Below are 17,989 nucleotides of genomic sequence, written 5' to 3' on the forward strand. Positions count from 1 at the left end.
AAACAGATTAAATGAAGACCATTCTTCAGAATCAGGATCACAGAACAACCCTTAAATTCATCAGGGTTTTGTTCAAATACAGGAAGATGCTTTCTGACTCACTGACAGAACTAGCATGATTTGTTGGCTTATTTTTTTAATGGATAATTGAACCCAGACAGAGTGATGTAGACTCAGGTCTTGAAACCACCAGTGGTATTGGGTGTGCAATAAATAAAAAATTGAGTCTCGCTTTGTAGCAGTACTTTGAATTTAAAATTAAACTTGCTCGTTATATTGGTTTAGGAAGCAATATTTGCAGCAGCTGCTGCCTATCTATAAAAGCATGTGTTTTTTCCCCCTTTCTTTTCAGACTGAAAGGAAAGCAACAAATCCAAAAGCCAATAGACTAAAAATATCTGATGGATATAATGAAAAAGATGAAGGGGAACAGATGACACACAGATGAGTTTTGCTTAAAAATGTTTAATGGTGAGTTGTACCGCATTTCTTCTTCAACTTCTGTGATTTTTCATCCACACCTCCATCTAGCCTCTCTCCTGCCAGTGCTTGTTTTGTTGCAGCATGTAAAGTCCAGGCCCTGTTGAGGCGGGGTGGTAATGGCTCACATCTGCACAGGTCCTGCACCTGTGACAGTGCTGCAGGACCATACAGCTCTCAGGAGCTTAGCAAAAGTAATGGTCATTTGAAAGCTCAAGAGCTTCTGCAGCACTGAGACTTGAACTAGTTTCAGGAACATTCCCTCAGCTGAGCTGCAGCCCAGCCCTTGCAGGCAGGGCAGGACTATTATCTGTCAGCACACCACAAGAGAGCTGGGCCAAGGAAGGACTCTGCGACTTCAGCACAGGAATCGTGTGGCACAGGCAAGAGCACAGAAAACTTCCTTTTCCTTTCTTCAGTACTAACCCTGCCTTCATCACCAAATAGACCAGAATTAGCTGTACCCAGAAGCTTGAGGAGAGAAGGAAAGGGCTGCAGATGTCACTCTCCATTTGCTAACAGGAGTAACCTGGTACTGAAGAGAGTTTTGTGAGTCAGGAGCCTCTCTCACTTCCACAGTGTTGCATTTGTGGTGCTGTCCTCTCCAGAACTGGTGCAGCTGGTACTCAGGGCTTGCCTACCTGGTTGAACATTCTCCAGGTACAGGCTTTCCCAGTTCACATCTGCTACTGTTTCCCTGGAAGTGGGTAGAGGACTGTTTTATTTTCTGCCAAGAGCCACTGGCATCTAGACAATTTTACCAGAGTTTATGGAAATACTAGGTAAAACAAATACTTTTCAAACCTTTATATAGTTTGAAAGTATTTATGGGTGTGGTTTACCAAGCAGTTCAGGCTGATTTGAACCCGGACTAGTGCTGAAAAAAAGGCATTCTGGCCCTTCCCTCTTCTGTCAATTCTCATTCCTGCTCTAAGCTGTAGTAGCAAACTCATTGGGCTGCAAACAATGCCCTCAAAGCCAAGTGACAGCTTCTTCCTGCTAGATGAGTGAGCTGAACTGGCTGAGCATGCCAGGTACTAGTGTGAACCCAAAAGACTGCAAAGCAAGGGTGGATAGCACGTCTTCCCCTTCTAGTGCAACACGGCATTAGATTAATTTAAGAAACCCAGGAAAAACGGACAATCCAAATTTACAGTGTTAGGACCAGAGTGCTGACTAATGGCAGAACCTGGTTAAAATCTCTTCTGTGGCAGGCTAGGCAGAGATTCACACCAACCAGAATCTAATACATCTAGCCTTACACATACACATCCTATATAAACTCTCTATTACTCTCTCTCCATTTTTGCCAAAACATTCTGGACTAAAGTAAAACTAAAAAGTAGAAAAAAGCAAAACATGAGATGTGCAGAAGTTGCTGCAACAGAGTATCTAACTGCTGTCATCTGTCCTGACTCCAGCTATAAACACACATGCACTCTCACACACCACCCACCCTCCAAACAGAAGACGTCAGCCTCGGTCACATTTGTTGATCAGTTGCCAGCAGTCTACTGATCAAAACACATGGACTAAGGCTTTGAACTGTGGCTGTCATCCAGAAGAGCACCCACTCCTCTCTGCCCAAAACGTGTAGTTACGTTAGCTGCTGCATGCTTAGTTTTGTTTACTGTTTCCCACTAACGTCTAACCATGCTTCTTTTACAAGACAGCTTAGGTAAGCTGAACACAGCATTTACTAAGCTGGCAGAATTAGACTCCCTCTTGCAATCAGTCTAAAGGGACTCTGTCAGAACTGAATGTACAGGGCTCTCCAGGAAACCATACCAGAACATGGGCTGGCTTTAGAAAGAGTGGCTTATCCTATTTTCCAGGTTCCTTGTTTACCTGGACTACAGATGAACAAGGGCCTCTCTTTCCCAAGACTCTTTCTGCACCATAGGGAGTAATGAAGAGGACTTGTCATTGCCTCCAGCTGTCATTTAAAATTGTCTCTGCTCCCTGCAGAAAGCAGTGTAGATGTTTTACAAAGGTGAGTGCTGTTTTCTAGTCTGATTATTTCAACACTTAAGTATTCTGTACCCACTCCCCAAAGTGTTTTATTTACTTGGCTTGCTGGAGCTGGCAATCACAGGAAGGCTTCAGGGAGCAGAGGTTAGGAGAAGCACATCCGGCTTCCAAGATTTGAAACTGTCACTGTAATTTGATGCCCTGATGGATTAAAAGCTGGAAGGAAGGACTATTGCTATTTATGATATAGCAAAGCTACACAGCTTGTGAAATTTGCTCCTAGTGCAAGAACATCAACCTTTTCTTGACCCTAGACTCTGATTTCAGTCCTTAGCATCTGAACACTGCACCTTTCATCAACAGCTACTAGTACATAATATTCCCAACCATTCAACAAAGTTGAGAAGCTACTTACTTCACACATTTCCTTCTTTTTCACATTCTCATTCTCCCTTCAACACCAGTTTCCTTCCATACAATTAATAGAAATAGCATGAGATGACAGAGAACATTGAATAAAGTCTCTCTCTCTTACTTATGGGTTACACTGCAGCCCTCCTCTCCCCACAGGGGCATCCAGGACAGTCCCTTTGTTATGTCAACTACTGTATCTCTGCCCATCAGGAATAAGACAGTGCTATTCCTGGCTGATGCTGAGAAATGTGAGGATACAACATGCCACCTGAATTTGCCTCATAATACTATGGCTGTGGCTTTAAATACTTTTTACTGTATAACATGATTTGGACAACACTTCTCATCAACAGTGGGACTGATTCAAACACTAATAAGAGGAAGGACATCCTCACAATTAAGCATGTGTCAGATGAAAACTAAGTGGAAGAGGCACTTTAATAACCTTGCACCACACCCTGCCTGATGGCAACAGAGCACTCAAAAAATCCCTGTTGCTGGCAAGGCTAATAAAGGCCTTGTCTGAATTACACACATGACACAGTATGTCTCCAGCTGGGATTTTTAAGTGCTGGGAAGCACCCTCTGGTCCACAGTGGAGAGTTTTCTGCTGGGCACACAGAGGAAACACTTCTACCAAACAGAGGAGGCAGAAATCAGACTCTCTTGACATGAAAGACTGTTCTTTTGGACAATGTTTACAATGAGTAATTCCAGCTGAATTTCTTAGTTGTCTTGTTTCACAATATAGCCAAAATCACTTACAGTACAAGATTTCCATACTTCATTATGTTTGCTACATTGAAAAAGACAAACGAATTCACCTGGCAGATAAGTTTTAAAAATGGAAATTGCAGAAAAAGAATACAAGCAGCTTCTTGTTACAACTAAAATTACTGTATTTGCAACTGATCTACTTCCCAAAATTGTCATTAGCACTGTTTGCACACTTTACTTTTTGAGGTCAACCTCAGCACAGGTATAGAAATGTAAGCCCTTCAGTTGGTTGAGATTAGGTCTGCAGATCAGTTTCTCCAAGCTACAAATGGAAATTGGCTTTAGCTCATGCAAAATGTGGCTCTGGGCCTGGTGGATGTTAATAATAAGGTTGCAGTGGCATAACAGTCTTCATACCTGCTGTGTATGTGTGGATGCAAAGGTCTAAATTCCTCTTAGGGAAGGTGGTCTTCCTTCACGCTCTGCTGGTGGCAGAGAGAAGTGGGGCTGAGTGCTGCAGCAGGCTTGCCCAGGTTGTTCTTCCACACCTCCCACATCATGCCTGGCAGCATGGCTTTGGCAGGAAAACCCAGTCGCCCTAGCAGAAGGGTGTCATTTTGCCTCCGCTTCTCCAATGGGAAGGTGTCGGGAAGCACTGTCTGTGGGAGCCGCCCTTTCTTTTGGCCCTTGTTCTGGACTGGTGCAGGGCATGGGAAGGTTGCTATAGTGCCTTTGTCTGGGAAGCCATGTGGGTGTGACCTGTGAGGAGCATCTGCCATCTTGTTTTTGTTCTTGAGGGTGAAATCATTTCTCTAGGTAAAACACCTCTGTTGGTGTACTTTCGGTATTCATTTTGTTGTAATTGTGTGTTTCTTACTCCATTGTTTTTTGGATTCAGGAAATCATTATCTCAGCCCATAGCCTCTGCCTTTGTCCCTCTCTTACTGGAAGCTTTAGGGGTAAAGGGAGTGGATTATTTGGGTTTAATTTCCTGCTGGTGTTAAACTACCACAACTTCTGTCTGTTATGCAAAGGCACACTGAAGTCATGACTCTGCTGTGGTATCGCTATGTAGATGTATAACAAGGAGTTGTGGCTTCAGATTGATAGTGGATTACAGGAGTTTTTTAATACCAGATTTTGAAACTAATTCTTCTAACAACAGAAACAATTTGCATATTACTTCTCTTATCGGTCAAAGTAACAGTTGGCATAAAAGTCTCTTTTAGGAGACTATGGACAATTTCTGCCAAAGATTATGTTTTTCCATTGGAGAAAACTTTTATTTTAGAGCTTTCATTGAAACACATTAAAAACAATGTACATCAGAGATTATGATGATAAATATTTCCTGAAAACAAATGTTTTCCAGCAATTTTATGTAAATTGGCTTTACTTCTGGAAATGAAAAGGTGTAGTCCAATGAACTCTGAAAGAGGCAGTTATGTTCTCCTTAGTGCTTAGTGCAGTAGTACAACTACACACAAACATCAAATTTGAGTTTAGTGAGATCCCTTTGTGATTATGAAGTCTGCTCCTGAACTCACTGGTGGCATGTGAAAAATGCTTTAAGTCTAGTGCGGCGTGGGTTTTTGCTCTCCCCGGCTGCACGCGGCTCTTGGGAGCCCGGCTGTGGCGTAGCTTCCACGTGCGGGCGGGGTTTGCTGCCGCGGGTTCCCGGACACGGCTCCGTGTCTCGGGCGCGTGGGCTGGCCAGCCTCTGTTACCGTGCGCTAGGGGTCCGGCAGAGAGGTAAGGAATTTGTCCATTTACTCCGTGCTTGGCAGGAACGGTTTATTGGTCACACATGGCGCGGTTCGATGGAAAGACGGGACCGCTCCCGGCACTCGCATGGGAGAAAATGGCCTCTGGGTGCCAGCGGGATAGGGCTTTATGGAGGGGCGGGGCGAGAGGATCCACGGCCTGCTGGCCAATAGGGGCGGCTGCTGTGGCGGTGACGCCAGCAACAGCGACCAACCAGAGAACCCCGCAGGGGCGGGCACCGAGCCTTGGGCTGAGCGGGATCGTGTGGCTCAGGGTGGCCAGCACGGGGTTTCCCGGGGCTGGACGGCAGGGTGCTTACAGGAGCGGCAGAGGGGTAAGATCCGGCAGCAGGCAACATGGGGGCAGAAACCGCGGGGGGAACAACGCGGGGGAAACGCGGGGGAAACGCGGGATTACAGAATTTATTTAACATAAATTAAAAACCCTAATCTAAACCCAAACTCCGGGATGCAACAGTCTAGCACATCAAAAAGAAAAACATAAAAGAGTTGCACCTCTATTCTCCTCACCAGATGTCATATTTTGGTATTTACAGGTATATCCATGGGAAATTCAGAGATCACATCCACACTGTGCAGCTGGATTTTGCTGGAGTTGGGCATCGATGGTAGAAAGAGGCCCTTGGGACAATCATGTTTATCCAACAAGCACCCCATGCACTTGCTTTGACCTATGCTCTCCTTCTGTGCAATGACGGGCTCAGCTGGTGCCACAGACAGTGTTTCACGTGATTGACGTAGCAGTCTTTCCTGCAGTGAGCAATTTAAAGCAGAAAGGTGGGTCTGATAAGGGAATTGTGAAAATACTATGCTAGCACGGAAGACTGAATGCTTAAGTAACTGAACATCCTAACTGAAGATGAATATATAAAACAAGGCAGAATTTTTCTCTGGCATGCTTTTCTGTGGTGACTGTGGGAGTTCTGTAGAGCTTTCCTAGCATGATAGTGAGAAACAGGACAACTGCATGGTAGTGAGTCATAGCTGGGGAGGTTGTTCTTCTTGTAACTCTCCTTCATCTTTTGCTGAAAAATGTTTTCCCTCTTTTGCTAAGTACAAACCAACAGTATGTCTTAGAGAATGAATGGCAAATGGGAAGTCACATGGTAGCTTTGTATTAATCTATTCATATCGTCCTGTAGACCCAAATTGGCACCAGATTAGGTTCCTTTCTGTATTTTCCTGGGATGGCAGCAAAGTGATTTGCAAAACACTTCTCAGGCAGGTGTTATTACTTGGGATAAAAAGGCCTGGAATCTTCCTCTTCCCAGTAGCACTTGCAAGCTTTGTGCCTTGATTCAGTTCTTGAAGCCTACATGGAAACTGTGTTAATCTATCAGTTTAAACATTCATGCAGCTTCTTTCTGAGCCTCTATAAGCAGATTCATACTGCAGATGATGCCTTAAGCTTCCTCTGAAACCTGTACTGGTACCTGACTACCAGGTCTAGCAGCTGCAAGTGATATTTCCTTCTGACTGTAAGCAACTGAGGAAATTTAGCCCATCCTATCTGATGCTAATTTGGTTGTGTTGACTCACCTCCTTCCATGTTTTCCAGGGTGTTACAACATTCTCTAGCTGCCAACACAATCCCCAGGGGTCTGTAGAAAATTTTTATTTGAAATGTTCTAGTTGTAGAGGATGATGGTTAATTTCTTAATCTGAGTCTAATCCTAGCTATCATGTGTTATTGGGAAACACTTCTAAAGAAATATCTTTCCTGTTTCTTCTGCAGATACATACCTTAAGAATGATGAAATAACCCATATTTTAGGCTTAGGAGAGTAGGATATGTTTCTGTCCTACAACTCATCTGGACCTACACTGATTTTCACATGCACTGACACATTGCCTTTGGCAAAAAATTCCAGACTTGTACCTGTTGTTTTCCCAGTAATAAAAATTTTGGCTTAGCAGTAAGTGATTGCACTCAGCACTCTGCAAAGTACTTTCTTCTCACATTTGCAGCCAATAGAAAAATGTAAAAATGATACAAAGCTTTGTAGGTAAATTTAGTGAGAGCAGGATTCCCTGCTAACCTTCTCTCTGCACTCCTTTTACTTAGCTGATTGCTACATCTGCTTTGACTTTTAAGCAGTCCTGTATAGGGGGTCTGAAAGTGAAGCTGATTCATCTTTCATGGGAAACGGACTAGTCAAACTATACTTCTTTGTGGTCAAGCTAAAAAAGTTGATTTTGCAATGCAATGAGCAGCTCAAGTGAAGCACAAGATGACTCAAGAGTCATACACATGCTGTCTTTTAACATCAGCAGTCCAGCCCCTCTAATGCAAGAGCCTTCCCATCTCATCCTCCCCTCCTTCTACATCACATGGTGGTGTCTCACTCAGTCCTTCTCAGGCAGATTCCAACCCTCTCCCCCAGCCCTTCAGCTTCAATTGCTGAGGTGCAGCAGAAGCATCCTAGCTATACTTCCAACACATATAGTCCAGATATAAACACATACTTCCAGTTAACTTTGAAATAACACATATACTTCCAGTCCACATATAGTCTCCAGGTGTGTTACACTCAGCTGTGACTGTGCCTGAATCCATAGGGAACATAGCTCACCAAGCTGCACTCCGAGTCCTGTGCAGATACAACAGAGTGCCTGTTCATGAACCTGGACACAGAGCCACCAGATAGGCCTAGACCATTGCAGCAGGTGCTACATTTCTGCAGGAGTATGTGTGGGCTCAGGCTGTCAGCATCTCTTTGCTGAGAAATCCATGTAAGATGCAGCATGTCCAAGCATTCACTCCTGTTTGAGACTTCTTGTCACCCTGCCCTAAATTCTTCTTAGTCTTCCTCTCTGCCTAGGGTATGCCAGTGCATATTGGTAGTGTAGGTGTCCTAGGTTTGGTGACAGCAAGGAGCCAGAGTTTGGGCAAGGTGGCCCAGGTTTGCCTCGTCTCAGGGCAGGCCAGTGAATTTTAAGATATATCCAACTGACTCAGCAACAGAACTGCTTTCTGAAAAACTATCTTTACATATGCATGTGTTGGATTTGGACCTCACCCAAAGTAATCTGGCTGGTGCAGAAACACTAGGTCAGTTTGGTTAATGCAAAACTGAACCAGGTCCACCGAGATCCTCAGCTGGCTTTGAGGCAGCATAGCTGCTGGTCCCACGGCTCCTCTAAAACTTATTATGATAAATGGTGTTGCCATACAGAGGAATCCATCTGTTCCATTCTATATCCTGCTCATCTGACTTTTGAAGACTCAAGTACTTCTACCTGCAAAGTCTGAGTGGCATGGCTGTAACCCTTTTGGAAAACTTAGGCATTGTTGAAAACCAATTTTCGTTCTCTTTTCCACCCACTACTGCCTTGTCTTCTGAGTCAGACAATGCCTGAAAAGAAATGAGTGATTTTTTTTTTTTAACACAGTGGACTGAGTTTAACAAATAAAAAATCAAATAAAAATAAATTTTAATATTATACAGAGTGCTTTTAGGCTAGCTTCAGAGAGACTGTAATGCTCCATCTCCTCTGACTTAGCCAACAGCATGCTTCATTTACTTTCTTTGGAGCTACAGTTCAAGCATTACTCCTTCATTTCATTGTCAAAGCTGAAATAGTGATGCAATTCAAATCGAGGCACCTGTTTTAAACAATGATGCCGTAACACAGCATCTCTGCAATAAAAAGGTTGCAATTAATTAGGGAAGGCATTTCTCCTCTGAGGGAGGAACACAGCCAACAGAGGTTTAGGACCCAGAGCTGGCTCTAGCACAGCCAGCTCTAAAAACTTCACTGTTGCTCTTTATAAAGACCTGACCATTTAGGAAACTGGCTCCTTTCTAAACCTCCTGGCTCTGTCAAGCATGTGACATTTGGGAGTTTCTAAGCTCTTGTAGTTTCATAACTTCTTCAATCGCTTGAATCCCAAAGGTCATAAAACTTGTGACTCTCTTCATCTTACACTTGTCTCCTCAACCTTTTAAGGTGAGAAAAGTCATATATATCCACCTCCACCTGAGGCCGCCTCTGGATGCCCTTGGCCTGCCTTAAAATCATTTGCATGTAACCACTGATCTCTTGTGGCTTTCTAAACTCAGCAGTTAGGTCAACAGCAAAACTTCCAAAAATAGCACAACCAGGAACACCCAATAAAAATAGCTATATGAAGCACTTCTTTTATTTGATGCATGCTGCTGCATGCTGGGGAGAAATTGGAAAAATGGCCAGCACCAAAGTGTTTGCTTCTTCCCTATCTTCTTCAGAAAATTTCTTCAAGGTCTGAGTCTGGGTGCCAGTAGAATACTTCTCTAAACTGCAAGATAATCTGTAATGCATCTTGGTCTTGAGCAGCAAACTTCAGAGTTTGTCTATATTATGGATTTTGAAAACAAAATGAAAACTGTCATTCACTGGTTTATCCTCAAGACTATGTTTCAGCAGCTCTTCTCTGAAGCTACAAAGATCCAGCTTCAGTTATTTCACTGTCAGGAGCTAAGCGCATTATGTTCTTTGCATGTACCTTACATTCTGTACACTTATGACTAAACTTTTTTGACCTTGCAAAGACCTGCATTTTCTCAATTTCTGGAGTGTGTCAGGGCAAGATCTGTGCATCTTTTAAACCCAGTTCTAAAAACTGTAGAATGAAGCTCTGCTCCTAGTCGCATTGACAAAAAATGAAACAATTAATAAAAGTGAAGCAACAGAAGGGACGCTCACTCATAACATTTGGCTAGCCTTTTTTTTTTAATCCCCAAATTGTCATCTAAGAAAGAAGTTTTTTATTTTTTTGATCAGTAGCGCAGGATTTATAAGAAAGGAATTCAAAGCTATACTGTGACTGTGATTCACTTTCCTGAGCCTATTACCATGAAAACTGTAAATGACGCAATAGGCTGTGACTGCTAGTCAAAGGTTCATCATAGAGTTCACTAAGTAATTTATATTCCCAGGTCTGCATTTTACAGTAAATGGAAGCAAGGAACTGTGAGAAATGTGCTGTTGAGAAGGGAAAAACAAAAAGAAAGCAAAAGGAGTAGTTAATCAGTGTTGGTAAGTTGACCACACATCTCAAGTGTGCATAAAGCATCTGGGGAGGTGGGCAGGTGAGGAAACCTTTTCTGGTAGAAACCCAGGAAGTTTTATGACATGAGAAAGACCCCTTTGCTTACCAGAGTCTGGCAGAAGTACTAAACATGTCCACAGCTGGAAGCTGAAATATGGTAGTGGCCATTAATTGACAGAGGTAAATCTAGGCTGCATAGAGCTGGGCTCTGCACTGGGCCACTTAGAGCAGTGGTGGGAGATGCTGAATGCAGTTTGTCAGAAGCAGAATATCAAAACACAGACAGCTCAGGGTAGGACTGCTCATAAACCATACTTCTTATTGAGGAGTAGACTTTAAAGGAATGGTTAACTATGGAGCCCAGCAATACTTGGGACCTGGGGAAAGATTTAATTAAGCATGGGTAAAATAGGCAAAGAAAGGCAGGGGTAACCAGCAACTAGCATTTTAAGAAGATCTTGCTTAAATCCTTTGCAACATACATAGGGCAGAGGCATTGTGCAAAGCTGCCTGCAGAGTGTGCCATACCAAGACTGTGCAGCTATCAGGAAGTAATGCTGAGATTTTAAATAAGCAGTGCCATCAGAGTCCCTTGTGTGATAAGGGGATATTTAATGTATATAATGTTAGTGAATGTATTGCTGCACAAGTTCTAATGCAGTGTCCTCTCTCTCTGCAGCACAGCATTATCTGGAGAATTCCTGAAGACAGACTCACATTTGCTGTTTTGTTTTCCATTATGAAAAACCACGAAGGAAAAGTTATGTAGCGAACTGCTTTGGCTTGCCACTTGTTAAAATTAATGCAGATCCTTCTGCTGTACAGGGACCACCTCTGCAATTAAAAAAAACCCATAAATATTCCTGCAGCATACTAAGAAATTCCCCTGAAGGGGGAGGTTCCAAGAACTTCAGACGGCAGGCATTGCCTCTCTTCAATTCTGACTGCAAAGAAAAGAGAAGTTTTGATACCCTTCAGCAAGAGAATGTGATCAACAAGGATGCAACAAGCAACAGTTTATTTGTAGAAAAATCCTTTAAAATTTACTACAATGTAAGATTAAGGAAAAAATAGTCTTAATGTATATACATACAATATATATAAACAAACACATATGCACCATTAAAATTACATGCTTTTTAGAACAGAGAATGGGTCTTATTCCCTCATATCAATTTAAAAGTTGTCACTGCAAGAAACCTTGCTTCCTTTTTTTTTTTTATCCCCATCAAAGTTTTCAAGTACAGGAAGTAAGTAATGCAGGATCTAATAGTAGAAAACCTTTGTTATACACAAATTACAACTGACAGCTAGACAATATTATTCTGCAGTATCCAACACTTGTATTTTTTTAACTCTATTATAATGATATGAACTTTTACCTGAGATGCATGGAAATAACAAAGCATGATAATTGGCAAGTTTAAGAGATTTTCACATTATTATTTGACTGTAATTGAAGTTGATTAGGTATCACACCTATACCTATAGTACTGGCACAAGAATGCTCTGCGTGAGTCATCACCAATGACTTAGAAGAGGAAAAATTAACAGGCAAGCACCACTTGCAATGATAAGCATGCAGACAATTTAAGTGAAACAGAGGTAGCATGTTCTTGTAACTCCAGCAGGGTCATTCAAATCAACTGCACCCTCCCTCCTGCAAAAGGCACTCACTTTTTCAGCTAAAAACGATGCACTTAAGTTTGGTCAGATTGACTGCAAATGGTGGATTTCTCTCCTTACAAATATAAAAAGATGTTAAGCAGAGGACACAGTGAAAAGGAAAAAAAAATGTAAGAAACAGACATATAAGGTACTATGTGCTATTCCTCTCCCCCTACCTTTTATGGGGAGAATTATATAAAACAGTTGCAGTACGTAATCCAAAAGTTAAGACTTTCCAGTTGAAATGGCAGTATTAAGTAGCACATTCTCAATCAGAAATAGTTTTAAACCACCAGAAGTACACCAGTCTTTTTAATAAAGAGCAACAACTCACAATTAGGAGTAGAAAGTTTATGCACAAAAAAGGTGGTGTCAGAAAAGGATCCTCTGATGCAAAAGCTCATAAATTAGTATGCACTGTAACTTTTATACTGTATCTTTTATCCTTTCTGCACTTTGAAAGTATGTCCATGCAAAACACCTCCTCTTACCGTGACACTACAGAACTAATTGAATTATAAGATGTGCCACTGTTGCAACTGGAGGCATAGGCCTCTTGACCATTAGCATCTAAATTAATTTTGAATACAGAAGATGCCTTCAGTAAGAAATCTGCTGCATCTCTGCGACCTAATTCCCTCAGCTTAAACATTAGTATGCCTACAGTGCTGTCAGGTGCATTACTCCATTCCTGCAGAAGGGCATGAACTGGGCTTGAGAGAAAGTAATTTTGTGTTCCATTATTTGTATTGTACTTTGCAACAAGGTCAGGGAGGCCCAGGTTCATGGCAAGAAGGCACCAGTCTTTGCCCATTGGATCGGGTGGATCCAAAAGTCGACTCAGTTTTCTCCTGGTAAGTAGATTCAGATCAGAAACATGAATATCCATTCCTAGGCTTCCCTGGGAGTAAACATCCAGACACCCAAAACACAGTATACTGCTAAAGCTCTCTTTATATCCCCCCATAGTGTTAGTTAGTGATGTCTCCTTTTGACTCTGTGCACGGAAAAAGTCTCTAGGCTGGTAGACCATTACTGGTTCATGATGTTCCCTCAGCTGCTGAGGACTAAGGTAATATTTCCCAGTCAGAAGACCAGGTAAGGTTGTTGCTATTAAGTTATCAATGGTGCTGCACACAGAATCCAGAAGTAAACAGCACTTGATCTTCTCTGTTTCCAGTCCTCTAACTTGAACCTCTATTCCCTGCCCATGGTTGACCAGCAGCACTAAAAGCTCGGCTCCACGATTCATAATTTTTGATCCATTTACCCACAGACGTATATCAGCATCTCCCTCTGTGCTCTGCTGATGAATCCACCTGCAGAGATTCACCTGAACTTTATGAAAAATTCCACAAGGAAATGGGGTAAGATGTTCCACAGGAACGATTCTAACACCACCATAGATCAGCACTTCATCCTCCTCATCTGTCCAAGACCTGTGAAGATTGTCAGTCTTTATGAGAGCAGGAATATCCACCATTGCTCCACTGCTAAGGTCCCTTGCACAAATATCCATGGCATCCAAAATCTGTATTAGTTCTTCCACGTCACTATCTGTCACCAGACGCTGGATGTCCTCTATGGTGTACCGACCTCTATAGTGATGGAGGGCTTTTGGGTTCTCCACTGACAAGATTTTTCCAAGGACATTAGAACAGAGCCAGCGAGGATCCAGAAGCACAACATCTTGGACAGTTTCACTCTGCATAATGTTAATCTGTTTATAAATATGAAAGTTACTGTTTACATCTTGTGAAGTACAAGATGATAGCCCACATTCTCACCTTCCTAACAGACTGACCCAACAATTTGGTCAACACTGCTCACAGGAAAAAAAACAATAGTGCATTTAAATATGTACTCAGAACAAAAAAAAAAGATCTTGTTATTTTCCACTAGTAATTAAATGATTAGAGCCCAACACCTGGAAAGCCTAGTCATGCCCTGCAAGCTGTTTATGCAAAGGTGTTATCCTACTACTCAGTTTCTCTCATATGCATTGAACACCTCACTGAAGGTGATAATATAGTGATCCTTTCTGAGTATTTTATATTCTTACAACTATAGCAATAAACTGTAATTCTTCCTGTCTCAAAGAGATTACTTGAACAAAATAGAAGCCACAAGACATAATGATAACAGAAAGTGTTTATAAGCATTCTCTACTTATGATGTCTTAAGAGGAAGAGAAAAAAACCAAACAACTTTAGACATTTGCTTAAACCATAAAGAAATATTCTACCAATATCTTGCAAATAAAGAAATGGAATTTATATAAAAATACTTACTTCTCCTATGCTATGCAACTGCTGTGCAATATGCCGTAGGTCATTTTCACTTGCTAAGGGATTAAGATGTTCCTGTACATCATACACAAACTGCTGCAAGGACATCAGCTGGTTGGGCCCGTTAGTTTTTCTCCAGGAAGGCAGTGTGGAGATTATTTTTTCACACAGGTGAGTCATAGGTGGACAAGTCTTAGAAAATCACAGAAAACATCCACTTGAGAATAGTGGTACTATTTTTTTTAATATGGAGACTAATGCATTTATAATGAATATTCAGATCTAAAGAACTCCCTTTTTGTTGAACCCTTACTCTTTCATCTGGCATTCACTTGCCATAAGATCTATCTACTTTTTCTTTAAAAAGTGAATTGCAGAAACTAGTTTTTCACTGAAATAAGCAATATTTCCAAATATCACCATGAGTTGCCATCATGCATTTGTAAGTCAACGCTTATTTCTGAAATGATGAGAATTTATTTAGAATCTGTATTCATCAATATCTTTACAGGACCAATTTACTTCAAAAGGTGAGATAGCAAGGTACTAAATAAGAAGCAAAAATGGTACTTTGATGTATTAATTGCCTTAGACTTCACTGATGCCTTCTTGCTCATTCTCAAGCCACAGCCTCCACTTCTTATGCAGTAAACCCCTTCAGATATCAAGCTAGTGACTATAGCTATAGTAAAGCTTTCTGAGAGAAGAAAAGTTTACACAATCAAGAGACCATCAGGAATGTAAAATAGGCTGAACTTTACATGAATCTAAATATTTTCCTCAACCCACAGAATTAACTCAGTAATACATCCACTTTTAATCAATTACAAAAAAAATAAGTTTCAAAAATAGCTGCAAAAAAACTTATTAGTGTGTAACATTATATTAATCCATTTAGCACAGGCTATAAAAATTTGACTTGGTCACCCTTATTATGGAAGTCTCCATATCATAGTGATAACATCAAACCATGGCTACACTTTACCTTTAGTCTCATATGCATATATCTACACATACAGATATAACTGCAAGCAATATTTTTCAATTAAAAATGCAGTCAAAAATTAATACATATTCAGTTTACATATCTATATTCAGTGTACATATCCATATTTGGAATTATCTTTCTAGCAGTTGAGAAAACTGTTCTACTCTGGTGGGTTTTTAAGTGAAAAACCTTATTTTCCTGAAATGTATTTATAATATATTTCTCTGTTTCTCTATAATACTATGCTGAGTTAAAAAAAACAACAGGGGGGACCAATGCTGGAGTCCAATCACTGCCAATCAAAAAACAAAATTATGACTTTAAACTGATATCTCAAATTGTTTTCTTTCAACAGTGAGTATTTTGGTCATCTGCTTGAAACAGCTACTATTTTCAAAATGCTGACTTTGATTTCAAGGCTTTGTTTATCACAAGACCTGTCAAGTATGCTGTTAGAACATTGGAACAACAGTGGTTTCTGTATGCTTCATTGTTGTAAGTTTGAAATTTACAGTAGATTATTACACAAGACGTTCACATTTTGGCTCATCCAACCCAGACTTTTAGACACTACTTACAGAAATTATCTGGCTTCTTATTTCTTGCAAGTGATTTCGGAGAAGCTTCATATCTTTAGACCCAGATGCTCCAGCATCCAGGACAAATAACTTTTCTGAAATTTGCAAATCATTTCCAAATCTAAACAAAAATAATTATTATTAACTTAGCCCCAAATCCAGTTTATTTCTTAATACAATTGTACTTCAGTCTTGAATTACACTAGAGTTGTTTTTCCTCAAGGAATGATGAAGTTTAAGTAATGATTATACTGAGATATTTTATAAGCACAGGCACTGTAGCTGCTGTGTGATTTTTTTGAAAATAAGCAGAGGTATTGAGAGAAAATTGTTCCCTCTCAGGCTGAAGAGTGAATATGTACAAGAAAATTGTAACTGCATCACATGACCTGTAATTACAAACCAAAACATTTTACTAGAGAAGAGACTACAGGAATTTATTTAAGGTCTTAATGTCTGCTGCTTGCTTTCTTCTCACTTTAAATAGTTCAGCAGTCATTGCCATTGACAGCTCTCTTTCCACTTTTGTTTTGCGTTTCCAACCACACAAACCTGTTTACCTAGCTCTAGAGAGATTTGCATTTAAAAGGACTCCAGCAGCAAAGATGACACACAGGTATTTTCTATTGGTTTAGTTCAATTGATTAAGAAAATGCCCCTTCTCCCCCACCCCCCCTCCCCACTATTGTGCTGGAATTCCTGCATCTGTTTCTTGTACAGCCCAGACAAGTGTCCATACTCGCAGGTATGGATGATTTCTCATATCCAGTGTTTCCCATTTACATGCTCACTCTGAATATAAGGTTATTGTTACTTTAAACAATAGTATGCTTATGGAAAATTCCCCATTTCCATCTACCATTAGCATGTGCTCCAGACATTTTCTGAAGAATTCTATAAGTTTTGCTAACTTCTATGTACCTCTTGGATGACCTTGTCACCTGTGTGACTTCACAATGTCCAGCTTTTTACAAACTGTGTGGGGACTACTTCCATGCCTCATTTAAGTTTTTTTCATAGCTATCCTAAATTATTAAAGAGATAAGGGTAGTTCTCTGGTAAAGTTTCCTCTTTTGCATCCAAAAGCTTTAGCTGCAAATTACCTACTTTTCTGAGACCAGTGAAAAACCTGAGAACCAAGATGTTAGACAGAAAGTTGGAATGGGTCTTTGGATGTAGACTAGAGTTTACAGAGTAAGACTGCCTATACCACAATTAATTTTGACACCGCTTGGCTCACTTTAGCTCACTCAGGGCAGCTTACTCACTGTAATATTGGTAAATGTTTCAATTTTAGCAGAACATATGCTTCCTGAACATACTCAAAATATCATAATATCATATAAACCATATAATAACCTTTTATCTATTTCAATGAATTTTAGTATTTTTCTTTCCAATTAGCATGTTTGAACACTATGTATAAATATATTTCCCACTTACCTGTTCCTGACTTCTTTCAACAAAGAAATGTCTTTGTCATACCAGAACTCTCCCCCAACAGGCCGAGGCAGATTCACTATGTCAGCATGTGTGGCAACTAAAACAACACGTAGGGGACTTTTCAGCTTCCCACCAAATGCTAGAAGAGAAACAAGAGGACTCCCTCACTATAAGGCATGCCTGTGGAGATGGCTGATACTGACCCAGAAAAGCAGAAATACATTTTACATTTTTTCATACCAACCACTTTTGTAATTATTTACCAACTCTAAGCACAGCCATTAACAGTGTAACTGTTGATGCTCTGCTTATAGGATCAGGTATATAAGGCCCAATTTTAATAGCTAGACAATTTGAATAACATCAGATACATTTATATTGTGTTACTTTATTGGTTTAACAAAAACAGTAATCAGTAGCACTAATGATATACCTACTAACTACAAACTATGATGGTGTGAGGGGAAAAAAAATAGAAATAGCAGTTTCTTGAAAGGACTTTGCATAATCTTTGCATAGTCCTTAATATTACAAGTGCAGAATAGAGAATTGTAAGAACACAAAATGTCTACAACATTCATATATTGATATGAATGCTATTTTACAGTACTTACACAAACAATGAC

At 40.6% G+C, this 17,989-nt stretch overlaps 1 protein-coding gene and 1 long non-coding RNA gene across 4 annotated transcripts in view; one reads left to right on the forward strand and one right to left on the reverse strand.

Annotated features, from left to right (window-relative positions):
* The first annotated feature begins 5,684 nt into the window (after positions 1-5,684).
* On the forward strand, positions 5,685-11,310 carry LOC128781867 (uncharacterized). The gene is made up of 3 exons (XR_008428537.1): positions 5,685-6,143; positions 10,286-10,385; positions 11,078-11,310. It is a non-coding gene; the product is annotated as an uncharacterized LOC128781867 (long non-coding RNA).
* Positions 9,574-17,989, reverse strand: part of DAPK1 (death associated protein kinase 1) — an 88,598-nt gene continuing 80,182 nt past the window's right edge. The window contains exons 22-26 of one of the 3 annotated variants that reach the window (XM_053931865.1): positions 17,364-17,502; positions 15,921-16,041; positions 14,358-14,546; positions 11,116-11,232; positions 9,574-9,700 (exon numbers count right to left, since the gene is read on the reverse strand). In XM_053931865.1, the coding sequence (XP_053787840.1) occupies positions 9,641-9,700; positions 11,116-11,232; positions 14,358-14,546; positions 15,921-16,041; positions 17,364-17,502 (626 nt within the window). In that variant the 3' untranslated portion in view covers positions 9,574-9,640. Of the gene's footprint in view, positions 9,701-11,104; positions 11,233-11,399; positions 13,787-14,357; positions 14,547-15,920; positions 16,042-17,363; positions 17,503-17,989 lie in introns of those variants that run through there. The other 2 variants (XM_053931866.1, XM_053931864.1) reach the window with 2 other exon arrangements.

Source organism: Vidua chalybeata, chromosome Z, assembly GCF_026979565.1.
Source record: "Vidua chalybeata isolate OUT-0048 chromosome Z, bVidCha1 merged haplotype, whole genome shotgun sequence".
Lineage (NCBI taxonomy): Eukaryota > Metazoa > Chordata > Aves > Passeriformes > Viduidae > Vidua > Vidua chalybeata.